General features: G+C 45.7%; 1 protein-coding gene across 2 annotated transcripts in view; it reads right to left on the bottom strand.

Moving 5' to 3' along the window:
* RNF34 (ring finger protein 34) overlaps nucleotides 1-1,427 on the bottom strand; it is a 65,000-nt gene extending 63,573 nt beyond the window's left edge. The window contains exon 1 of one of the 2 annotated variants that reach the window (XM_073585974.1): nucleotides 1,284-1,427. In XM_073585974.1, the coding sequence (XP_073442075.1) occupies nucleotides 1,284-1,289 (6 nt within the window). In that variant the 5' untranslated portion in view covers nucleotides 1,290-1,427. Of the gene's footprint in view, nucleotides 1-1,053; nucleotides 1,163-1,283 lie in introns of those variants that run through there. The other variant, XM_073585975.1, reaches the window with a different exon arrangement.
* Nucleotides 1,428-27,289: the final 25,862 nt, after the last annotated feature.

Here is a 27,289-nt window from a genome sequence, read left to right as displayed (position 1 = left end):
AGGGGTGTGGAAGACCACACAAATCACGACTTCCAGATCCAATTTTTGCAACCAAGATAACTTTATTAAAGATCACGGACTGAACAGGGAAAAAATGGGGGAGCATGTGCAGGGGAAAATAAAGTGCAACAGTGACGCGCCAGACCTGACAAATCACACCAGACACTATAAAGGAATCAATAGCTGTAAATAGACAGCAAATGTAGAATTAATGTGCCACATTGGTATAATATCTAGTAATATTCATATATGCATTCTCAAACACATGATGGTACCCATGATGCAGACTTAGAAAAATAAATTAATTAGCCCATGGGGGTGGGGGGTAGGGGAGAGAGTTTCTTTTCAGCTGCCAGACCTGGCATGTAGGGTTAAATTTCTGCCAGAGGCAATTCTTCCAGGCTTGCGCACTGTGCAAATGTGGATCCAGCCAGCAAAAAAACGTTGCAGTGTCTGTCCTGTCATGTCTGCGGACGCCAAAATTTTGGTGGATCCGTAAAAAAACAGATCCAATGAATGACCATCCGTCAAGATCCGCCGATAATGCAAGTCAATGGGAAAAAAACATTTTTCTTGGCGGATCCGTTTTTTTTTTTGCAAAACGGCGGATTTTGATTGATGGTGACAGACGGATGTGTGAAACAGGCCTAACAAGACAGGACGGTATGTAATAAAAAAACAGGGCTCTATATAATCCAATATGTAAGGGACGGTACTGTACATAACAAGAGAGGGCACTGTATAAGGGACAGCAATATACATAATAAAGGAGACATATATATATAGCTTTGTTGCCATAGAAGGGGGCCCAGACACATTTCTCGCACAGGGGCCCCAAGCTGTCAGTGTCCGCCCCTGGTACAGTCTATTGGTTTGCCATTAGCCACATGCACAGCTTCCAACATGACGGTTTATTTTTTCAGCCGCTTATCTAAAATTCTTTGGACGGCCCAGAATTATTACAGACACATTGGCAATCCATAAGAAATCATTCTGTGTGTCTAGTGTGCACAGCCGGCAATGCAGACATGCACACTCGGGCACATACAGTACCATTGGGTGGCATCTCTTGGGGGTCGGTGTGATACTGGACGGGGCTCCCGGGACCAGCGATGCTGTCACTTGTTTTCCTGAGCAGTAACGTCAGACTGAGCCCCCGATATCAGGGCTGGCCCCTCCGATCATGACAGGGGCACATGACTTATGGACACAATTATCTGGGGGCTTACACTGATCTGCGATCACAGGCACAACCGCCGGGAAGCGGAGCCGCTTTACGTTACCTTCATGACACCGTCCGCTTTGCGCTCCGCACCGACCCGGTCTCTGACACAGAACCATCAGTCGCCACCGTTACATGCAAAATCCACCGTCAGATGACATCACTGTCACGTGTCCGAGGGAGTTAGTGACGTCACTGGAGCACGTGACCACGCTCCGAGAGGCGAGGGAGACATGAATGGACGTGCTCCATCACAGGGCGCAGCTGTGCGCATGCGCCAGGGCTGAGCGCGGACCTTTCAATGACTACAAATGTGTTTTATTTTTTGCCGCCCTTTCTTTACAGCTGCAATCATGTTACCATGAATTTTATGCAGTTTTGCATTGCGTTTTTGTCCCACGGCTTTTGAAGGTGAAGGACTTCACTTGTAAAACCATACAGAAAAAACGAGGGAAAAAATCAAGGTAAATGAGCAAAACAAGGTGATGTCCTGCCCCTTGAGCTCACTGATCGGCTGCAGCGCTGCAGATAATACCAGACACTGGGAGCTGTGGCCGAGACTTAGCGCTGGACCTGGGGAGGGTAAGGAAAGGCTGCCCCCAACCTTTCCAGAGGTGGGAGAAATTGTGCGTTGTGCCTTTTTTGTCACACCCTTAACCACATTGGGGGGGCACGGTAGCAGTGAGGGGCATTCAATGGAAAACAGAGGAAGACTGCACGTTCAAAAAAAGGAAGAAAAAATATAACACACTGATTAAAAGAAAAGGTGCGAGAATGAACCACGTCCTCAAGCCAAAATAAAGGGCGCAGATATATAACGGAAGTAGAAAAAAAAGAATTCCCCCCAAAAATAATGTCATAGAATGAAGAAAACATTTGAAGAATGGGTGTGTCATCAGTCTAATGGTTCAGAACCTAAATGGGTATAATAAATAACAAGAAACCAAGTCAACAGCGAGGCCACCGAGCCACGCAGCGTGGAGCACATCAGAGGGCAGCAGAGCTGGGGAAGGCAGCAGAGCCCAGGACGGCTGCATCACAGTGATGAGCTACTTAAATTGTTCTTGTTCCATAGGTTTATGCAAATGCAGAAAGGCTGTACATTTTTGTACTGTCATTGTCCTTGATGTGTCAAGATGAACCTCGCCTCCGCAGAATCTGTGTTATGACTCCTCTTGGGATTGTGTACCCTCTTATTAATGCTCATGTGTAGTTCCTACTAAATCATCCACATTTGCCCATGGCAAAGTAATGGAGTTCTGATTGGACTTGAAACCGGCCTAAACCATCCTGCTGAGAGTTCCTGCGTAAAGTCTGCGCACCGTGCCGCAAGCTGCATCTCCATGGCAACAAGCACTAACCGAGTGACCAGATGCATCCAATAAATTACACTAGTGTACACTAATAAGAAAAGAAACATATGTTGGAATGGATGATGACTGTGTCTAAGGCTATGTGCACACGCTGCGGTTCCGCTGCGGTTTTGGCCGCAGCAGAACCGCAGCAGTTCTGCAGACAGTGTACAGTAGCATGTTATCCTATGGGATTTACAATCTGCTGTGCACACGCTGCAGATTTTTAACTGCGGAAAAGCTGCGGTTTTGAATCCGCAAAAAGAAATGACATGTGAATTCTTTTCTGCGGATTCTGCTGCAGTTTACCATCTCCTCCATTGTAGAGATGATAACCGCAGGGAAAACCGCAGGTCATTTTACCTGCGGTTCCGCAGATGAAAAATCCGCAGACCAATCCACAGCGTGTGCACATAGCCTAAAAGATAACAGATAACCTAATTATACAAGTTATTCAAAAAAGATCAGCGCAATTGCTTTTCTTGTGCTCTTGATTGCTGCCATCTTGAATAAATTAAGCCGTACCTGTAATGAAAACAAAACTGCTTAAAATGCTATAGAAAGCCTAAAGATTTAAAGGGAACCTGACAACAGAAAATTACCTATTAAAGGGGTTGTACACTACACAAGGAAGAGATTAGGCGCCAACATCGCTGGAGCAGCACCTGCACCAGAATTGAGTATACAGTGCCTTACAAAAGTATTCGCCCCCTTGGCTTTTTACCCATTTGTTACATTACAATTTGTATTTAAATATTTGTGTAATCCGATTTGTGTGTGATGCACCACCACTAAATAGTGTAAGTTGGTGAAGTTAAGGCATGAATTTAATTTATGGGCTCAAATAACTAAAAAAAATGGCATGTGCATATGTATTTACCCCTTTTGCTATGAAGCCCCTAAAAATTTCTCATGCAAGCGATTACCTTCATAAGGTCAGGGTCAGACTTGCGAGAAACTCGCACAAGTCTCACACCTCAATACCCGACACTTGGGAACAGAGTGTGCGACTGCATGTATTTCTGTGTAGCTGAACGCTCCGGACCGAGTGCCGGCGGCAGTGCCGGGTATTGAGGTGTGAGACTCGTGTGAGTTTCTCGCAAGTCTGACCCAGGCCTAAGTCGCATGCTTAGGAAAAGGAAGTCCAACTGTGTGCAATCTAAGTGTCACATGGTCTGTCCATATATATACACACCTTTTAAGAAAGGCCACAGAGGCTGCAACAGCATTCACCTCTTAAGGGCCTGTCACACTAAGCGATATCGCTAGCAATATCGCTATAACTTGTGACGTTATAGCGATATTGCTAGCGATATTGCTGTGTCTGATACCTACGACCCGCTGGTTATCGCTGATCGCGCGAGAACGACCAGGTCTGTTTCTCGTCGTCAGCTTCCTGCGGCACTTCCTGTGGAGCCGGGCGGGAGGACGCAGGATCGCCTGGTGTGACAGGTAAGTAGCGACTCCTGACCCCTGCGATGTCGCTGGTAAGATCTGCCTCTGTGGCAGCTCACTAGCGACCACTTAGCGATGTACCAGCGATCATGACCGCGTCATATCGCTGGTCGGGATCGCTGGTACATCGCTAAGTGTGACAGTACCTTTACCGACATGTGCTGTACATATACTGCTCTGCAGGAGGTGTGTACCTTCAGGGCTGTGGAGTCGGTAAGGCCTCTTTCACACTTCAGTTTTTTACAATCAGTCACAATCCGCCAGGTTTTGAAAAAAACGGATTCGCAATTTTCTTTTGAGGATCCGTTTTTTTCCCCATTGACTTCCATTATTGGCGGATTGTGATGGATTGCCGTCCGTTGCATCCGTTTTTTTTGCGGATCCGCCAAAAGTTGCTGTCCGTCACCATCCTCAAAGGTTTCAAAACGGAGCGTGCAAGGTTTTTTTTTTTTTCTCTCTCAAACAAACAAAGAGTTAATTAAGAGGGTCCATGACAAACCCCAAATTAGTAGCGATTATCTAAAAAAGGCGCATAGTTCGTTTCTTAGAGCATGGAGGCAAACTAATAGATTTTTACCATTTATTCCCAAATGGGCAGTGATTACATAGATAAAGAATTGTTACAAAATTGAGACATTAAATATGTACAGATACAAATATAACAAAGGGATTAAAAGACAGAAAGTAACACTCACATGTGTTCAGTCGGTATCAGGCAGACCATGTGGGGGAAAAGGCGGAGCCACACATCTCCACTCATCTGCACGTCTCGTCAGCACGGACTCTGTAGCTCCAGCTAACTGGAATTTGGTAGGGAATACCTATAGCCTAGGGTCTGTGACCTCACGAAATGGGCGGTCTGGTGAGGTCCAACCCCCTTCTCTCTCAGTTATAAGTTAACTAAAAAAGTTATGACAACCATAAACATCAAGAATGCACTAGATAGGACACTCTGTTATGATTGAGTCACCGTAGGAGGCAAAAACAGAAATACAAGCTAAGTCCAGAAAACCAGAGAAGTTAGCAACTATCAGATTGCAGACCCCTGAACCTATCAACACAACTAGCAGTAGCCGTGGGGGGTTCCTACGATGCCCTAGACCCCTCGATCACAGCCGGAGAATTAAATAGGCCTAAAGAAAGAAAGGGGAAATCTAAACTGCCCCAGAGCAGACCCCAAAGCAATAGGCAGCCCCCAACATATAATGACGGTGAAGCAAGATGAAAACACTAACACAGACAAAGATAGACTGAGCAAAGACGGGGCCCAAAACTACCTAGATAGGAAAGGACAGGAAGGCTGCTGTCTGCAATCTGCCAAAACCCTATCAAAGACATAAGCCAACAAGCTGATATGAAAAAGGCCCTGAAGCAGCTAGGCTTCAAAAACTAAATCAGCACTCAGGTATTTTCAGAAGACAGAGCTAAAGGAATTCAGCACACCCCAGCAGGGAATGGCAGAAATCCAGAAAAACAAAGCAAAACAAAGTCAAAGCACAAATGCAAAAAGCCGAGCAGCAAACTTAGCTTTAGAGGAGCAGGAATTCAGACTGGTCTCCAAGGATCCCACAGAGAAATCACCCGCAGGGCAAAAGGGCGTCGGAAGCCTTATATCCAGTCAGTAACTCCACTCAGCCAGTCATCATCATCAGCCTCAGGTGTTTGATAATCAGGCTCACTATCTTTCTTTACCAGAAGAGGGAGTTCCTCGGGCCTCAGTAGTGAAGGGGAAAATGAACTCACAACAGTACCTCCCCCTTGAGGAGGGGTCACCGAACCCTCAACTACGCCACCAGGGCAATCAGGGTGAGCCCGATGAAAGGCACGCACCAATCTTTTGGCATGAATATCAGAGGCACAGACCCAGGAATTATCCTCCTGACCATAACCCTTCCACTTAACCAAATACTGGAGTCTCCGTCTAGCCAGACGGGAATCCAGTACTTTCTCTACCTCATATTCCATGTTACCTTCAACCAATACAGGGTCTGGAGGTGCCACCCCCGGAACAACAGGTTCAACAAACCTCTTCAACAAAGATTTATGGAACACATTATGGATTTTAAATGTGACAGGAAGAGCCAAACGAAAAGAGACCGGATTAATAATCTCCACAATCTTGTAAGGTCCAATAAATCTAGGCTTAAACTTAGGAGAAGCCACCTTCATAGCATTATTTTTTGATGATAACCACACCATATCACCAACCTTAAACTGGGGACCACTGGTCCTATGTCGGTTGGAAAACCGCTGGGCCTTTTCCTGGGAGAGAGATAACTTATCCACCACTTGGTCCCAGATCTGGTGCATTCTCTCCACCACAGTGTCAACACCTGGGCAGGCAGAGGGTTCCACCTGCCCTGAAGAAAATCGAGGATGAAACCCAAAGTTACAAAAAAAAGGTGACATCAAAGTGGCAGAACTAGCTCTATTATTTAAAGCAAATTCAGCCAAGGGCAAAAATGAAACCCAATCATCCTGATCAGCAGAAATAAAACATCTCAAATATGACTCCAAGGTCTGGTTTGTTCTCTCTGTCTGCCCATTGGTCTGAGGGTGAAAAGCAGAGGAGAAGGACAACTGAATTCCCAGCCTGGAACAGAAAGTTCTCCAAAATCTAGACACAAACTGGACTCCTCTGTCAGATACAATGTTCTCAAGAATCCCATGCAAACGAACCACCTGTTGTAAAAACAGGGGCACCAACTCAGAGGAAGACGGCAACTTAGGGAGTGGTACAAGATGAACCATCTTAGAGAATCTATCACAAATCACCCAAATAACAGTCATCCTTTGAGAGACAGGCAAATCAGAGATTAAATCCATTGAAATATGGGTCCATGGCCTCTTGGGGACAGGCAAAGGCATCAACAACCCACTAGAGCGAGAACACGATTTAGACCGGGAGCACGTCCCACAGGACTGCACAAAATTCCTGACACCACGAGACAAGGAGGGCCACCAAAAAAACCGACTCACCAGATCTCTAGTACCAAAAATACCTGGATGACCAGCCAAAGCAGAGCAATGAACTTCAGACATCACTCTCTTCTTCCACTGGTCAGGAACATACAGCTTTCCACTGGGACAACGCTCAGGTTTGTCCTCCTGGAACTCTTCCAGAGCACGTCTCAAATCGGGCGAGATGGCAGAAAGAACTACCCCTTCGCCTAAGATGGTAGCAGGCTTGGTCACCACAGGAGAATCAGCAAAGAAGCTCCTAGAGAGGGCGTCTGCCTTGACATTCTTCGTTCCAGGAAGAAAAGAAACCACAAAATCAAAACGTGTAAAAAACAAGGCCCACCTAGCCTGTCTAGGGTTCAAGCGCTTAGCCGACTCTAGGTAAATCAAATTCTTGTGGTCATGGAGGACCACGACTTGATGCTTAGCTCCCTCCAACCAATGTCTCCACTCCTCAAATGCCCATTTCATGGCCAACAGTTCCCTATTCCCCACATCATAGTTACGTTCAGATGGAGAGAACTTTCGGGAAAAGAAGGCACAGGGATTCATTTTAGATGTTACAGGATCCTTTTGGGACAAAACAGCTCCTGCACCAATCTCAGAAGCATCCACCTCTACCTGGAATGGAAGTGAGACATCAGGTTGCCGCAAAACCGGGGCGGAGGTGAATCTTCGCTTCAGCTCCTGAAAGGAAGAAACAGCCTCCGGAGACCAATTTAACACATCAGCACCCTTCTTAGTCAAATCAGTCAATGGCTTGGCAATACTAGAAAATTTTGCTATAAATTTCCGATAAAAATTAGCAAAACCCAAAAACTTCTGGAGGGCCTTCAAAGAAGTGGGTTGAACCCAATCGTAAATGGCCTGTACCTTGGCCGGGTCCATTTCAATAGTTGACAGGGACAAAATAAATCCCAAAAAAGAAATCCTCTGTACTCCAAAAAGGCATTTAGATCCTTTGACATACAGGGAATTCTCCCTCAAGATCCGGAACACAGTCCGAATATGTTCCACATGTGAATCCCAATCCTTGGAGAAGATCAAAATATCATCCAGATAGATAATCAAAAATTTATCGACAAAATCTCGGAAAATATCGTTCATGAAGCACTGGAAGACAGAAGGGGCATTAGTGAGCCCAAAAGGCATCACCAGGTACTCAAAATGTCCCTCCGGAGTATTAAATGCCGTCTTCCATTCATCCCCATGCTTAATGCGAATAAGATTATACGCCCCCTGAGGTCAAGCTTGGTAAACCAGCAAGCACCTTTAACTCTGGAGAATAGATCAGAAATCAGGGGTAACGGATACTGATATTTAGCAGTAATTTTGTTGAGGGCACGATAATCAATACAAGGTCTTAATGATCCATCCTTTTTGGCTACAAAAAAAAAACCCGGCACCTAAGGGTGACGAGGATGGTCTAATATGACCCTTCTCCAACGCCTCCTTAATATAGGATCGCATAGCCTCGTGCTCGGGTACAGATAAATTGAAGAGCCGACCCTTGGGAAATTTACACCCCGGGCTCAGTTCAATTGCACAGTCATAACTCCTATGAGGAGGCAGAGACGCAGACTCATTCTCACTAAATACATCATAAAAGTCCGCCAAATAATCAGGAACATCATGCGACTGAGGAGAGGTGGAAAACACCGGAGCCTCACTAAAGGCACACAGACAACCCCAACTCACCACAGACACAGATTTCCAATCCAAAACTGGATTATGAATTTGTAACCAGGGAAACCCCAGAACAATAGTATGATGCAGATTATGCAACACCAAAAATCTGCAATTTTCTTGATGGTCTGGGGCGACCCGCATTACCACCTGGGTCCAAAACTGAGGTTTATTTTTAGCCAAAGGAGTAGCATCAATCCCCCTCAAAGGGATAGGCGTTTGCAGAGGTGTCATCGGAAATCCACAACGTTTAGCAAAATCCAAGTCCATTAGGTTTAGGGCTGCTCCCGAATCCACAAAAGCCTTGGCGGAAAATGTGGACAGGGAGCAGATCAGAGTAATAGCCAGAAGAAACTTAGGTTGAACACCCCAACAGAAAACTTGTGTGCAAAGCGTTTCTCTCGTTTAGGACAGACAGAAATAATATGCGAGGCATCTCCACAGAAAAAACACAACTTATTACGCCTTCTGAACTCCTGACGCTGCTCTCTGGAAAAAACTCTATCACATTGCATAGGCCCAGACACTTGTTCAACAGGTGGCAACACCTCTCGTGCAGCTTTGCGTTCGCGCAAACGCCGATCAACCTGAATGGCTAATGACATAGAATCGTCAACACCAGAGGGAACAGGAAATCCCACCATAGTATCTTTTACAGCTTCTGACAACCCCTTCCGAAAGAGAGCAGCCTAGGCATTATCATTCCAGGTAGTAAGTACTGCCCACTTTCGGAATTTTTGACAGTACAATTCTGCAGAATCACGGCCCTGGTTCAATGCCAGCAGGGTCTTTTCAGCCTGATCAATGGCATTAGGTTCGTCATACAACAACCCCAAGGCCTGAAAAAATGCGTTCACATTAGTCAGAATAGGATCATCTGGTTTCAAAGAAAACGCCCAATCCTGGGGATCGCCACGCAGCAAAGAGATGACAATTTTAACCTGCTGCGCGGAGCTCCCTGACGAGTTAGGCTTCAAGGCAAAAAATAATTTTCAATTATTTTTGAAATTCAAAAATTTAGACCGATCCCCAAAAAATACATCAGGTGTAGGAATCTTTGGTTCAGCAGCATGTGAATGAGCAAGGTAGGCGGAAATTCCCCGCACTTCCGCAGCGAGCTGCTCCACACGATCAAACAATTGCTTTATCTCCATTGAGAGAAAAAAAAAATTCCCCCTACGGCCTCAGATATATAGAGGAAAAAATATACACTTTTTTTTTTTTTTTTTTTACAATTCTTTCCTGCTACTGAGTACCCTAGGATCTGCGGTATGGCGGGTGATTCTGTTATGATTGAGTCACTGTAGGAGGCAAAAACAGAAATACAAGCTAAGTCCAGAAAACCAGAGAAGTTGGCAACTATCAGATTGCAGACCCCTGAACCTATCAACACAACTAGCAGTAGCCGTGGGGGGTTCCTACGATGCCTTAGACCCCTCGATCACAGCCGGAGAATTAAATAGGCCTAAAGAAAGAAAGGGGAAATCTAAACTGCCCCAGAGCAGACCCCAAAGCAATAGGCAGCCCCCAACATATAATGACAGTGAAGCAAGATGAAAACACTAACACAGACAAAAAGATAGAATGAGCAAAGACGGGGCCCAAAACTACCTAGATAGGAAAGGACAGGAAGGCTGCTGTCTGCAATCTGCCAAAACCCTATCAAAGACATAAGCCAACAAGCTGATATGAAAAAGGCCCTGAAGCAGCTAGGCTTCAAAAACTAAATCAGCACTCAGGTATTTTCAGAAGACAGAGCTAAAGGAATTCAGCACACCCCAGCAGGGAATGGCAGGAATCCAGAAAAACAAAGCAAAACAAAGTCAAAGCACAAATGCAAAAAGCCGAGCAGCAAACTTAGCTTTAGAGGAGCAGGAATTCAGACTGGTCTCCAAGGATCCCACAGAGAAATCACCCGCAGGGCAAAAGGGCGTCGGCAGCCTTATATCCAGTCAGTAACTCCACTCAGCCAGTCATCATCATTAGCCTCAGGTGTTTGATAATCAGGCTCACTATCTTTCTTTACCAGAAGAGGGAGTTCCTCGGGCCTCAGTAGTGAAGGGGAAAATGAACTCACAACAACACTCCATTTGGGAGCAATCCATATCTCAATTTCTGGAAGTCCGAGAATCGTGAAGCTTAGGGGTTTAGAAAGCTGGCTTCGTGCCCTTTGCAGAAATGTGAGTTTCATATCTCTGTCACAAGCAAAGTGCGTGCTAGGCTTATTTTAATATTTCCTATACCTGTATTCAAGCTTCATGGTTTCAGAACAAAGCAATGCTTTCCCTTGCAAGGGGGTGAAGGCTGCGAGAGGAAATGGACGGTTTCAGGTTACCAGCAAGCACAGAGCTGATAAGGAGGGGGGTTGCAGCTACATGACAGGCTTGTCTCCTCAGTGTGTAGCAATGGAGAATTTCTAGAAGGTTCTAGAAACATCATACTTTAACATACAGATCTTACAGACATTTTACATTACACCTCCCCCTTTTATAGGGCGCTATGGAGGCATTACCTTTCGGTAATCGGCCATTCGCACCTCAGCAGGTTCGCCCCGGCGGGACAACCCATCGGCATTGCCGTGTTCACTGCCCTTTTTGTGTTGTACAGTAAAGTTGTACTGTTGAAGGGCAAGGCTCCAGCGGAGCAACCTTCCATTGGTTCCGGACACTGTGTGCAACCAGCTCAGAGGGTTGTGGTCGGTTACCACCGTGAAGGTGCGCCCGTACAGGTAGGGCTGAAAACGTTGCAGTGCCCACACCATGGCCAGACACTCCTTCTAGATGGTCGAGTATGCCACTTCCCTCGGCAAAAGTTTCCGGCTCAGGTACAACACAGGGTGCTCCTGGTTCCCGGAGTCGACCTGGCTGAGCACAGCACCGAGGCCAAACTCGCTGGCGTCGGTCTGTACCAGAAACGGGTGACTGCTGTCGACTGCTATCAACAATGGAGAGTTGCACAGGGCTGCTTTCAAAGCTTGGAAGGCTGCCTCACAGTCATCTGTCCAGTTGACTGTTTGGGGTAGCCTCTGCTTGGTGAGGTCAGTCAAGGGCTTTGTAAGGGCGCAATAGTCTTGAACAAACTGCCTATAGTACCCTGCAGTGCCCAAGAAGGACTTCACCTGTTTCTTGGTCCTGGAGGTGGGCCAGGATGCAATTGCATCCACCTTTTCTGGGTGCCCCAGGTAGTGGACCTCGCTCATGCCCATTTGGCACTTTCCCGGCTTGATAGTCAGGCCTGCCTGGTGAAGACGCTTGAGCACCTCCTGGAGATGCTGAAGGTGTTCCTCCCAGGTGTAACTGAAGATGGTGATGTCGTCCAAGTACGCCACCGTGTACTCCGCCAGTCCCCGAAGCAGGTGGTTGACCATCTGCTGGAAAGTGGCAGGGGCATTTTTCATGCCGAAGGGCATGACTGTGGACTCGTACAGTCGAAAGGGGGTGATAAAGGCGGATTTCTCCTGCGCCTCAGGGCTCAGGGGAATCCGCCAGTATCCCCGACTCAAATCCATGATGGATATGTACCTTGCTTTCGCCAACCGCTCAAGCAGATCCTCAATGCGCGGCATCGGGTGAGCATCAGAGGTTGTGATGGCGTTGAGCCCCCTGTAGTCCACGCAGAACCGGGTGGTTCGATCCTTTTTAGGCACGAGGACTACAGGAGAGGCCAACGCGCTTTTTGACCATTGAATCACCCCCAGCCTTAACATCTCATTGATCTCTTGGCGCATGGCTTGTGGCACCTCCTCAGTGATCCGATAAGGTGTTCGCCGTAGTGGGGCGTGATTCCCGGTGTCCACCTCATGAACCGCTAACTCCGTCCTCCCAGGTCGGTTGGTGAACACGGCCCGAAAGGGTTCCAGGGCTTCCACCAACTGCGACCGCTGGGATACGGTTAGCAAACAACTTATCTCCATGTCCTCAATGGACCCATTGGCCTTGGCTTGGGCCAGCATGTCCAGGAGGGGATCTTCCAGAGCTGCTGGGGATGGCCAGCGGGCCTACAATGTCCACCGCGATTCTCTGGAAAGGCTCCTCTATCACCGGCAAAGGAATAAGGGGAGCCTTAAGAGCAGGCCCCGCCTTACCCACCTTTTGACAGGTGTCACAGGATCGGCAGTATTGTGTTACATCTGTCCCCATCTTGGGTCAGTAGAAGTGTTGAGACAGCCGTGCCTTTGTTTTCCTGATCCCCAAGTGTCCAGCGAGTGGAATCTCATGGGCAATCGGCAACAACTCAGTTCTAAACTGTAAGGGGACGACTAGCTGTCTTTCCCTCAACCACTCCTTTTGGGAATCTCCGGGTACTGTCTCACAGTACAACCTTCCTCGTTCCCAGAACACCCTCTCCTTATCAGGCTCGGAGGTGGGCGTCTCGGCGAGGTGTCTCAATTTCTCCAGGCTGGCATCTGAGTGCAGAGCAGCCTGGAACTCCTTGCTGGAGGCTGCCAGAAGTGACGTCAGGGTTCCTTCCGCACTGGGACCCTCTGGAACCGGCTCTGGGGTCACCTCTGGTTCAGTCTCTCCTGTAGCAGAAGAGGGTCCAGAAGACAGGGCGCTACCTGCGATCTGGGCACTCTGACTGCGTGTGACAGCTGCTACGTATGCTGTCTCCCTGGGAATTTCTACAGAACCACCAGTCGGTGCTGCTATGAGCTCTATGTCCCCATCCACCACCAACACTTCAGGAGCAGTGCTACTTATGGGCTAGTTACCTTCCTCGGTGGCACTGGTCAGTTGCATGGCATTACCTTCCTCATGGTCCTCATGCACTTCCCCATTTCCCTGAGCATCGTTGCTTGCTCCTGCCATTGGTTCCTCAGCCGTCTCACTCCGCAGAGTGACGGGGCTGAGCACTTCGGTACCTGTGGACACATCTACCGTTTCAAAGAAATGGTTAACAGGTTCAGTCGGCACAGATACATCTTCATCATCATCATTATCATCATTCCTAGGAAAAGAAGGGTTATCAGATTGCTTTGGTACATTCACATCACCATCAGCATCATTCCTGGGGAAAGAATGGTTGTTAGTTGCATCATTACTCATCAAGGCATTAGCAGGTAACACTTTCAGTTTCCCATAAACATCATCATCAACACCAGGGTTAACGTTACCCTTATTATCAGATTGGGAAAGGGTGTCAGGGACATAGTATGCAACCATCCTCCCCAAGTCAGTCCCCAATAAAACATCAGTGGGCAGGTTTTCAGACACTCCCACTTCCCTCACCCCGCTCCCAGCACCCCAATCAAGAAATACCCGGGCCACTGGCAAGGGACAGCGGGTACCCCCGATCCCAGTGAAAGTCAGGGTTTTCCCCTCAACAAACTCTTCAGGGGTCGTCTCTCTCTCTCTCTCTCTCTCTCTCTCTCTCTCTCTCTCCTTTTCCAGGCTGCGATTCCTTTAAAATTCTTCATTTGTCGGATCCGTCAAAAAAACGGACGGGTGGCATTCGTTGTCATCAGTACTAAAACAGATCCGCCATCCGTCCTTTTGGCGGATTTGGTTTGATGCAAAAAACTGAAGTGTGAAAGAGGCCTAAGCCAAACCTGCGACTCCGACTCCTCAATTTCCCTTACTCCGACTCCGACTCCCACATATATTGTTTATATTTAAGTGAAAAATTTATTGTAGTACAATGTGAACATCAGACATTTAATCATTTCTATGATCTAATAATCAACATATTTAGATAGAACATAATATCTATTTATTGGAATACAACTTTAGAACACAAAAAAACTGTAATAAATTGTAAATATGTAATACACTGTATAATATCGATTACACATATATAGTACAGACCAAAAGTTTGGACACACCTTCTCATTCAAAGAGTTTTCTTTATTTTCATGACTATGAAAATTGTAGATTCACTCTGAAGGCATCAAAACTATGAATTAACACATGTGGAATTATATAATTAACAAAAAAGTGTGAAACAACTCAAAATATGTCTTATATTCTAGGTTCTTCAAAGTAGCCACCTTTTGCTTTGATTACTGCTTTGCACACTCTTGGCATTTTCTTGATGAGCTTCAAGAGGTAGTCACTGGAAATGGTCTTCCAACAGTCTTGAAGGAGTTCCCAGAGATGCTTAGCACTTGTTGGCCCTTTTGCCTTTACTCTGCGGTCCAGCTCACCCCAAACCATCTCGACTGGGTTCAGGTCTGGTGACTGTGGAGGCCAGGTCATCTGGCGTAGCACCCCATCACTCTCCTTCTTGGTCAAATAGCCCTTACACAGCCTGGAGGTGTGTTTGGGGTCATTGTCCTGTTGAAAAATAAATGATGGTCCAACCAAACACAATCCGGATGGAATAGCATGTCGCTGCAAGATGCTGTGGTAGCCATGCTGGTTCAGTATGCCTTCAATTTTGAATAAATCCCCAACAGTGTCACCAGCAAAGCACCCCCACACCATCTCACCTCCTTCTCCATGCTTCACGGTGGGAACCAGGCATGTAGAGTCCATCCGTTCACCTTTTCTGCGTCGCACAAAGACACGGTGGTTGGAACCAAAGATCTCAAATTTGGACTCATCAGACCAAAGCACAGATGTCCACTGGTCTAATGTCCATTCCTTGTGTTCTTTAGCCTAAACAAATCTTCTGCTTGTTGCCTGTCCTTAGCAGTGGTTTCCTAGCAGCTATTTTACCATGAAGGCCTGCTGCACAAAGTCTCCTCTTAACAGTTGTTGTAGAGATGTGTCTGCTGCTAGAACTCTGTGTGGCATTGACCTGGTCTCTAATCTGAGCTGCTGTTAACCTGCGATTTCTGAGGCTGGTGACTCGGATGAACTTATCCTCTGCAGCAGAGGTGACTCTTGGTCTTCCTTTCCTTTGGCGGTCCTCGTGAGCCATTTTCTTTGTAGCACTTGATGTTTTTTGCCACTGCACTTGGGGACACTTTCAAAGTTTTCCCAATTTTTGGGACTGACTGACCTTCATTTCTTAAAGTAATGATGGCCACTCGTTTTTCTTTACTTAGCTGCTTTTTTTCTTGCCATAATTTTAACCTGCTGCGCAGAGCTCCCCGGTGAGTTAGGCTTCAAGGCAAGAAATAATTTACAATTATTCTTAAAATTCAAAAATTTAGACCGATCCCCAAAAAACACATCAGGAGTAGGAATCTTTGGTTCAGCAGCATGTGAATGAGCAAGATAGGCGGAAATTCCCCACACTTCAGCAGCCAGCTGCTCCACACGATCAGACAATTGCTTAATCTCCATTAACAAAATTCCTCCTACGGCCCCAGAGAAAAAGAGGAAAAAATATATATATAAAAAAAAATTCTGACAATTTTTTTTTTTTTACAATTCTGTCCTGCTATTGAGCACCCTAGAATCTGCGGTATGGCTGGTGATTCTGTTATGAATGAGTCACCGGAGGAGGAAAAAACAAAAATACAAGCTAAGTCCAGAAAACCGGAGAGGTTGGTAGCTAGCGGATTGCAGACCCCTGATCCTATTCACAACAACTAACAGTAGCCGTGGGGTGTTCCTACGGTAGTCCTAGACACCTCGTTCACAGCCGGAGAACTAAATAAACCTAAAGAAAGAAAGGGGAAATCTAAACTGCCCCAGAGCAGACACCAAAGCAATAGACAGCCCCCAACATGTATTGACGGTGAAAACAGTTGAAAACACAAACACAGACAGAAAGACAGGCTGAGCAAATGATGGGGCCCTCACTAACTAGATAGGACAGGAAAGAAAAGCAACTGTCTGCAATCACGCAAAAACCCTGCCAAAAATAATGTCCAACACGTCTGATAGAAAAGGCCCTGAAGTCACTAGACTTCAAAATCACTATATCAGCACTCAGGTATATTCTGAAAACAGAGCAAAGAGATCAACTGATCAGAGACAAAAAATGGAGTTCAGCCAGTCCCAACCAGGGCTGGCTGAACACAAACACTAAGTAAACCAGACAAAATCTCATGGAACAATAGCAGAGCAAAAACTTAGCTTTAGTAGACAGGACTAAACTGGAGGCCAGAGCTCAGAGCAGAGAGGATCACCAGCAACCCAGCAGGGCGTCGGCGGCCTTATATCCACTCAAAGACTCCGGATGTCCAATCACACTCCACCTGTTCAGATGACAGGTTTTTCCCATCCAAATCGATTTCACTACCTCCTTTCACCAGCAGAGGGAGTTCATCGGACGTCAAAGGTGAAGGAGAAAATGAGCTCATAACAGTCTTTGTTTTCTGGCATACACATTTCTTCTCAACACTGCATATTTCTCAAGGTATCTGCAAACAAATGGGGGGGTGGGGTTGCAGCATTGTGACATTTGATACTGTCCTTCAAATCAGTGCCAGGTTTGTTTAAATAAACTTTTCCTTTGTGGTTAGATAAGTTATTTCACAAGTAATTACATGCCAAGCAGAAGCATAGGTCAGGGTTTGGTTCAGGAAAGAAAAACTTTGTGGTGGGCCCTTAACCAGGTAATCCTTATTACAACTATGGTAGCGCACCCCAATACTGGATGTAGGAGAACCTCAGCAGATGACCTCCCTGTTACTAAAATGAAAAATCTCTATACAAAGACCAACACTGATATTACCACCATATGCTGACGTTCTTTATGGTGGAGTTGTTCACTTTTCACGTCTTTTCCATCTGGCCCAGACCAACATGGCAACTTCTTCCAGCCAGGACTCAGCTGCAGAGATTAGAACAAAGTGACATCAGACTTCTCACATTTCCTGCACCGTTCTCATGTTCCGCCAACCTGCACAAACTCCTTATGCAGATAAGCAAATGCTAAGCTGCTGCTGCCATATGTGTTCCTATTACTGCACCTACTGTGCGCCCTCTAATATTCCACCTACTGGAGACCTAGATTCTGCTTTCATTGCACTCATAGTATGATGTCAACAAAAGTGCCACACAAACACTGTAAGATAACAGTGAAATCCACAGTGTTTTTATCCACAGTACCCTCTACATGCAGTTTGATTACCCTATTGTACCCCACCCCTCAACTACCCCAGAAAAGTATGGATACCCAAACACAATATGATCCCCCAACTGTGACCCTCATATAGCCTCCATGTAGTAGTGGCCTACATACAGTATAATGACCCCACACCTTTCCAGAATGTATAATTACTCCCACACAAGATAATTGACCCTACGTAAACATTCACATTGTATACTTGTTTGCATACTGCATAAAGCCTCCCACATAGCACTCCAAATATAGTAGCACCACATTGCCTTCCATATAGTATAATGCACCTCACAGTCCGTCATATTATATAATGCACTCTCCATATCCCTCCATGTAATATACTGCACTACCCATCGTACTTCAAACAGTATATTGTGCTCCCCATAGTCCTCCATATAGTATAATGCACTCCCTATAGTCCTCCATATAGTATAATGCATCCCCATAGTCCACTATATAGTATAACGCATTCCACATAGTCCTCCATGCAGTATAATGCATTCCCCATAATCCTCTGTGCAGTATTCTGGCCACCATAATGTTCTCACTGATTTAAAAAAAAATATAGAATACTTACCTCTCCTCGTTCCCCAACCGCTCCGGTGTCTGCAGGAAGCGTTCTAAATCGCCCGTTTATCTCAGTGCAGCAGGCGCCATGAAGTGATGTCATCGCGCCCCTTCAGAAGACGCAATAACGCGAAACGCGCGTTAAGGGGATTCCTACATGTGGTCCTTGAGCATTTAACCTGTGATATGTTGTTCTGAGGCTCATGTATGTTTGTGTTGTGAAGACTGCCTGGCGCTATTTATAATAAGCGTTTCTGCACTATGCATGCACATTTCTATAAACTATTTTTGCATTATGCACTTCATTGATTTTTTATTTTTATGCAATTGAGTAGTGCTCGGTGCTCTTTACAATTCATATATGAGGAATAGTAGGAAAGAAAATAAATGAAGATAGGTACTCATTAATTTTTCAATGGATAATTTTTTTTGTACCACTAGGTGGCAGCATAACAATATAGAATATATATAAGATTATATGATGCATTTTCTCAAATAATTTTTATTAAAACTATGTAAATAACTAGAGATATTTATAAAATGCATATGGTTTTTCCTACTATTAATTAATGTGGATAATTAATTTCCAGAGGTTAATATATATGAATTAAGGACGACTTTATGAGAGTATTATTGATTCCATGTCTTTAGTAGATAATTCCATGTTGGGAGTGTGCTCACTTTTATAATCCCCCTATTTAAGGCGTAGGGCTGTTCTTGGCATATTGTGAGTGTAACCTGCTTTCTGTTCTGATGACATTGTTTCATTTGTTATTCTGTGTTTTCCCAGCTACCATCTCTGAACAGATGGACTACAGGACAGGGTGGAGGCCATATACTAGAGGAGGCTTATTTAGGTCATAATATGGACAGATATTTTTTATTCAGCAGCATGTTAATAACACTGTTATTTTTAAAGGACTCCGTGTCGGGATGTGCTGCAGGAGACTGGAGAAGAGGGAAGTCTAAAGAAGCGAGATGTGTATGAGAAAAGTCATCATGGCGTCTGGACAAGATGGAGACTAAGAGAAAGAAAAGACTCAGAGAAGAGGTCACTTATAAGGTACCAGGATGTAAAGTTTTACTTGTTGATACTGACTGCGTCTCATCAGTACTGTGGTTCCTGTATAGTCCGCAGTCTGATAAAGACTGATAACAACTCCCAGCATCTCCTTACCATTGTTAAGGACATACTGGGAGTTGTGGGTTCATGAGATACAAATGTATATGGGCCTGACTTAGAAGGATTCAGCTTGTCAGTTATTAATCACATGATGTCATAGACCTAATGGAAAAGGGAAGAATTAGCTGGGTAGAAAGTCAAAATGGGCGCCTTCAGCTTCATCCGCCTTGGGCACCAAAATACTTTGTTCCGGCCCTGGTAACAGATAAAGCAAATTCCTACATGACCTATCAGTGTTCTACAATTTGGGTTGAGGACACTTATTGTATGTGGGCTGGTGAATTTTGTGTGCCAGGGCTGCTTTTTAGTCCCAGTCCGGCCCTGAATCCCCTCGTGTATCTGAATGCAAGGAAGAGTGTGAACTTGTGCTAATTGTGCAGTAACACTTTGTCATCTCTGCTCCGTCCTGTCTTCCAGCGCAGGGTTAAATTGCTCCGACTCCATATCTGGCTTCATGGCTTGATCATAGATGCTGGATCCTGATCCCCAACAAAATCCCACCAACCCAGGATTGTGAAAGAAACACACAAAACACTTTTATTGGATGTTAAATCGACCGAATTTTATTCCAAATCTCATAATTATTATTTCATTCAGTGTCTGAAATTTAGAATCAGCCAATTACTATGAAAAAGACACTGAAAATGGCAGAACCCCCGACTCACGAAGAATCATCCTTCAGCACTCAGGAGAGGAAAAACCACCTGTGGTGGAAACCTCTAGGGAACCATGGCTGTAGGACTGCCCTTCCCTTGGGCTTAGAAGGTTAATGCCAACAAGTAACAGCAAATTGTACCAGAATTTGTACATTGTGTCATATTTGTTATGGAGAAGACTAATGCGACCTCTCCAGGCCGTACACATAAAGGTGAAGGCGGCGAGCACCGGACATGAGGGAGATCTGGCTGCAACATCTGTCACCCCATTGATCTGGCTGGCTAGGCGGTATGGCTGATCTGGCTGGCTAGGCGCTATGGCTGATCTGGCTGGCTAGGCGGTGTCCCCTTCCTCCCATTGTGGAGTGATGAAGCTCCAGGTCTCCAGACACATCAAGTACGGCTCCTCCTACGGCTGAATGACTTGTGGTTCTAGAATCTTCTCCTCTATCATAGATGCATGTGTTTATGACATCAGCACAGTTGCCATAGTTACCACATGTGTTTTATACTGTTGTTTCATTGGCTAGAAAGTCCCTCTCAATGTTCCAAATAATTAACCCTTGAATGACTGGCATTGTGCCTTTCTCCAGAAGCCTGTAAAATAAACTTGTCACTAGACAGGACCATTATCATTATTACTAGATTAAGGCCCGATGCTATCGCATCGAGAGGATAGTGACACACCTCTTGCCATGTTAACCCTCAATACACACACACCTCCTCAACATACACTCCTCTCACCTTTCACCATCTCCACTCACATCCACTCACTCTTTCACTCCACATACGACCCTTTCTCTCACTCCGTCTCTCATACTCACACTGTCATCGTCGCTGCTCCATGATCCCCGACATCTTCTTCCGCCGGCGCCATCCTGGATCCCGACGTTGTCCACCCCGGCGACATGTTCTTGCGGCCATGCCATCTTGAGTATTCTGAAATCCTGCGAGTGGACATTAGTGGAGATAGTGAAAGGTGAGAGGAGTGTGTGTTGAGGAGTGGTGTGTTGAGGGTTAACATGGCAAGAGGTGTGCTGTGACGTCACCAGTTACAACTGGACGGAAGTTGTTACAACCCGGAAGCTGCTTAGCGCATTTATTATAGTAGATTAAGGCCCGATGCTATCGCATCGAGAGGATAGTGACACACCTCTTGCCATGTTAACCCTCAACACACACCTCCTCAACACACCACACCGCCTCAACACACACTCCTCTCACCTTTCACCATCTCCACTCACGTCCACTCACTCTTTCACTCCACATACGACCCTTTCTCTCACTCCGTCTCTCATACTCACACCATCATCGTCGCTGCTCCACGATCCCCGACATCTTCTTCCGCCGGCGCCATCCTGGATCCCGACATTGTCCACGCCGGCGAAATGTTCTTGCGGCCATGCCATCTTGAGTATTCTAAAATCCTGCGAGTGGACATTAGTGGAGATAGTGAAAGGTGAGAGGAGTGTGTGTTGAGGAGTGGTGTGTTGAGGGTTAACATGGCAAGAGGTGTGCTGTGACGTCACCAGTTACAACTGGACGGAAGTTGTTACAACCCGGAAGCTGCTTAGCGCATTTATTATAGTAGATTAAGGCCCGATGCTATCGCATCGAGAGGATAGTGACACACCTCTTGCCATGTTAACCCTCAATACACACACACCTCCTCAACACACCACACCGCCTCAACACACACTCCTCTCACCTTTCACCATCTCCACTCACGTCCACTCACTCTTTCACTCCACATACAACCCTTTCTCTCATTCCGTCTCTCATACTCACACCGTCATCGTCGCTGCTCCACGATCCCCGACATCTTCTTCCGCCGGCGCCATCCTGGATCCCGACATTGTCCACGCCGGCGACATGTTCTTGCGGCCATGCCATCTTGAGTATTCTGAAATCCTGCGAGTGGACATTAGTGGAGATAGTGAAAGGTGAGAGGAGTGTGTGTTGAGGAGTGGTGTGTTGAGGGTTAACATGGCAAGAGGTGTGCTGTGACGTCACCAGTTACAACTGGACGGAAGTTGTTACAACCTGGAAGCTGATTAGCGCATTTATTATAGTAGATTAAGGCCCGATGCTATCGCATCGGGAGGATAGTGACACACCTCTTGCCATGTGAACCCTCAACACACACTCCTCCTGAACACACCACACCGCCTCAACACACACTCCTCTCACCTTTCACCATCTCCACTCACGTCCACTCACTCTTTCACTCCACATACGACCCTTTCTCTCACTCTGTCTCTCATACTCACACCGTCATCATCGCTGCTCCACGTTCCCTGACATCTTCTTCCACCGGCGCCATCCTTGATCCCGACGTTGTCCACGCCGGCGACATGTTCTTGCGGCCACGCCATCTTGAGTATTCTGAAATCCTGCGAGTGGACATTAGTGGAGATAGTGAAAGGTGAGAGGAGTGTGTGTTGAGGAGTGGTGTGTTGAGGGTTAACATGGCAAGAGGTGTGCTGTGACGTCACCGGTTACAACTGGACGGAAGTTGTTACAACCCGGAAGCTGCTTAGCGCATTTATTATAGTAGATTAAGGCCCGATGCTATCGCATCAGGAGGATAGTGACACACCTCTTGCCATGTGAACCCTCAACACACAGTCCTCCTCAACACACCACACCGCCTCAACACACACTCCTCTCACCTTTCACCATCTCCACTCACGTCCACTCACTCTTTCACTCCACATACGACCCTTTCTCTCACTCCGTCTCTCATACTCACACCGTCATCGTCGCTGCTCCACGATCCCCGACATCTTCTTCCGCCGGCGCCATCCTGGATCCCGACATTGTCCACGCCGGCGACATGTTCTTGCGGCCATGCCATCTTGAGTATTCTGAAATCCTGCGAGTGGACATTAGTGGAGATAGTGAAAGGTGAGAGGAGTGTGTGTTGAGGAGTGGTGTGTTGAGGGTTAACATGGCAAGAGGTGTGCTGTGACGTCACCGGTTACAACTGGACGGAAGTTGTTACAACCCGGAAGCTGCTTAGCGCATTTATTATAGTAGATTAAGGCCCGATGCTATCGCATCAGGAGGATAGTGACACACCTCTTGCCATGTGAACCCTCAACACACAGTCCTCCTCAACACACCACACCGCCTCAACACACACTCCTCTCACCTTTCACCATCTCCACTCACGTCCACTCACTCTTTCACTCCACATACGACCCTTTCTCTCATTCCGTCTCTCATACTCACACCGTCATCGTCGCTGCTCCACGATCCCCGACATCTTCTTCCGCCGGCGCCATCCTGGATCCCGACATTGTCCACGCCGGCGACATGTTCTTGCGGCCATGCCATCTTGAGTATTCTGAAATCCTGCGAGTGGACATTAGTGGAGATAGTGAAAGGTGAGAGGAGTGTGTGTTGAGGAGTGGTGTGTTGAGGGTTAACATGGCAAGAGGTGTGCTGTGACATCACCAGTTACAACTGGACGGAAGTTGTTACAACCCGGAAGCTGCTTAGCGCATTTATTATAGTAGATTAAGGCCCGATGCTATCGCATTGAGAGGATAGTGACACACCTCTTGCCATGTTAACCCTCAATACACACACACCTCCTCAACACACCACACCGCCTCAACACACACTCCTCTCACCTTTCACCATCTCCACTCACGTCCACTCACTCTTTCACTCCACATACGACCCTTTCTCTCATTCCGTCTCTCATACTCACACCGTCATCGTCGCTGCTCCACGATCCCCGACATCTTCTTCCGCCGGCGCCATCCTGGATCCCGACATTGTCCACGCCGGCGACATGTTCTTGCGGCCATGCCATCTTGAGTATTCTGAAATCCTGCGAGTGGACATTAGTGGAGATAGTGAAAGGTGAGAGGAGTGTGTGTTGAGGAGTGGTGTGTTGAGGGTTAACATGGCAAGAGGTGTGCTGTGACGTCACCAGTTACAACTGGACGGAAGTTGTTACAACCTGGAAGCTGATTAGCGCATTTATTATAGTAGATTAAGGCCCGATGCTATCGCATCGGGAGGATAGTGACACACCTCTTGCCATGTGAACCCTCAACACACACTCCTGAACACACCACACCGCCTCAACACACACTCCTCTCACCTTTCACCATCTCCACTCACGTCCACTCACTCTTTCACTCCACATACGACCCTTTCTCTCACTCTGTCTCTCATACTCACACCGTCATCATCGCTGCTCCACGTTCCCTGACATCTTCTTCCACCGGCGCCATCCTTGATCCCGACGTTGTCCACGCCGGCGACATGTTCTTGCGGCCACGCCATCTTGAGTATTCTGAAATCCTGCGAGTGGACATTAGTGGAGATAGTGAAAGGTGAGAGGAGTGTGTGTTGAGGAGTGGTGTGTTGAGGGTTAACATGGCAAGAGGTGTGCTGTGACGTCACCAGTTACAACTGGACGGAAGTTGTTACAACCTGGAAGCTGCTTAGCGCATTTATTATAGTAGATTAAGGCCCGATGCTATCGCATCGGGAGGATAGTGACACATCTCTTGCCATGTGAACCCTCAATACACACTCCTCTGAACACACCACACCTCCTCAACACACACTCCTCTCACCTTTCACCATCTCCACTCACTCTTTCACTCCACATACGACCCTTTCTCTCACTCCGTCTCTCATACTCACACCGTCATCATCGCTGCTCCACGATCCCCGACATCTTCTTCCACCGGCGCCATCCTAAATCCCGACGTTGTCCACGCCGGCGACATGTTCTTGCGGCCACGCCATCTTGAGTATTCTAAAATCCTGCGACTGGACGTTAGTGGAGATAGTGAAAGGTGACAGGAGTGTGTGTTGAGGAGGAGTGGTGTGTTGAGGGTTAACATGGCAAGAGGTGTGCTGTGACATCACCAGTTACAACTGGACGGAAGTTGTTACAACCCGGAAGCTGCTTAGCGCATTTATTATAGTAGATAGATGTATCACACCTATGTTTTTATGTGGGTAAGATATTTACATAGTGAGCCTCAAGAAGGACAGTATTACTGATGTATGTAAAGTGCTATTGAAATAATAGTACTCTATTAATAAATAAAAAATTAATTATTATTACCTAAGTTATGTAGGTATGTGTTAGCTATGTAGTTGAAATCTACGTATGTTTGCCTAAATTTTTTTTGTTTTTGCCTTTTTTTTTTTAATCTATATATACCTATACCTATGTATATTTTTATGGATTTAAATATGTCTATGACATATATGTGAAAGAGATAATTAGTGTAAGATATATCTATCTGCTTAAAATATTTATATATATAACATACTGTATATCAAGCTATGTATAGAAGTCTTAGAAGTCTATTATCTATATCTATTTAGAATGTAACTATTATTTATATATCTATATATCTATAAATTCCAGGACCAACTTAAATAGTTTAAAGTAAGACATTTTTGTAGACGACATTTCTAGTGAAGATTTTTGGGCTATTAGGTAGCAATTGTCCTTGAAGTGGTGTATCCACCACTTTGACCCTAACGTTGCTGCGTTGCTTTACTCGGGAGAATGCAACATACAATTGTCCATGGGCAAATACAGGTTCGGGCAAAAAAATTCCAACTCGATTGAGGGTCTGTCCTTGGGATTTGTTAATGGTCATAGCAAAAGCAGGTTTTAGAGGAAACTGTCGACGTTTTAATTTAAAAGGTAACCCAGTTTCTGAAGGACACAAATCGATGCGTGGAATAAACACAATGTCTCCTTCAGCTGAGCCAGTAATCACATTAGCCTGTATGATGTTGCGGAGTAAGGCAATGACAATGAGGCGAGTGCCATTGCAGAGACCTTTCTTGGTGTTTAGGTTTCTTAATAGCATCACAATGGTGCCAATTTTAAGTTTTAAGAGATGTGATGGCATTCCTGATGCTGTCAGAGAGTTTAAAAATTCAACTGGGTAGTTTTCACATTCCTCTGCCTCATCAGCATCGACAGAATCATCACTTGTATATACAGTATAATCACCACTAATGCGATCCATTACTTTACAGTTCAGAAAATCGACGTCATCATTTTTCGGACATAGTATATAGCATGTGATGCAGCAGTGTCGAGGCTTTGTTGGTCATTAACATCAATGCAAATATGGTCTCCAAAGATCTCGGTTACTATAGAGCCAGTGCAAAGCATGTCTGGAGGAATTTCAATGACATCCTCTCCAAGGTTATGTTCATTAGACAGCTCACCATTTCCAAGTTTAAGCAACCAAGTGCTGTATTCAGGATCAGTGGAGCGCATGTTGTTAATTAGCGGTAGTCTGGTAAAATGTTGCCAATGTTCTGAATATTTAATGCAGGAATCTACAATGTCTATTCTTGTTCCATGAGCGATGACGGGAAGACATTGTCTGAAGTCTCCTCCAAGAACAATAACTTTACCTCCAAATGGTGTTTTATTTTTTTCAGCAACATTTGTTGTCATGATGTCACGTAGAAGTCTATCTATCACATTCAATGCATGTTTTTGGACCATAGTGCACTCATCAATAATAAAAAGTTTTGTACTCTGTAAATGTTTTCCTGCATTTGTATCGTTTTTAATCCTGGAAACAGATGTTTCGTTGATCGGAATAGGTATGCCATATAGTGAGTGGATTGTTCGGCCTCCTTGTATCAAGTTAGATGCTATTCCTGTAGTTGCTGCAGGTGACACAATTTCTCCTTGTCCTCTTAAATGATGTGTAAGTAGATGGTATAGGTAGGTCTTTCCACTGCCACCAGGTCCATCGAGAAAAAAGCACTTTGGTATTAAACTGCTATTTTGTAAAGCTTCAGTAATGACATCATAGGCAAAAAGTTGCTCCTGATTAAGAGTTTCTTTCATCTCTGCAGCTTTTTTTAACTCATAATCCTTATCATATTGTTTAAGGAGTTGTTTAATATTTTTTGCTGGGCGTGGTAAATTATAATCAGCAAAAGTTTTTCCATGGACTATGAGGACATCTTGGACATCTTTCATAGCATATCCTTCACAATCGATACACTCTTCAGTGTTGCTGTGGTATGTATGACAATAGTCTTGTAAAAAATGGTCCTTAAATTCATTCCACAATTCAAGTGGATTACTGGGGGGGCCAAAAATACAGATATAAGCAAACATGTCTCTAAGTTGGGAAGGCATGTTAAGAATGCAAGCATCTGTTAAAGTATGTCTCCAGATGCTATCATCGAATAATAATCCAAGTGCTAACGCAGCATCCTTAAAGGT

Source organism: Dendrobates tinctorius, unplaced genomic scaffold, assembly GCF_039654945.1.
Source record: "Dendrobates tinctorius isolate UK_male_01 unplaced genomic scaffold, ASM3965494v1 ptg000090l, whole genome shotgun sequence".
Taxonomy (NCBI): domain Eukaryota; kingdom Metazoa; phylum Chordata; class Amphibia; order Anura; family Dendrobatidae; genus Dendrobates; species Dendrobates tinctorius.
Note: the sequence above shows the minus strand (reverse complement) of the source record. Positions and strands in the feature narration are given on the sequence as shown.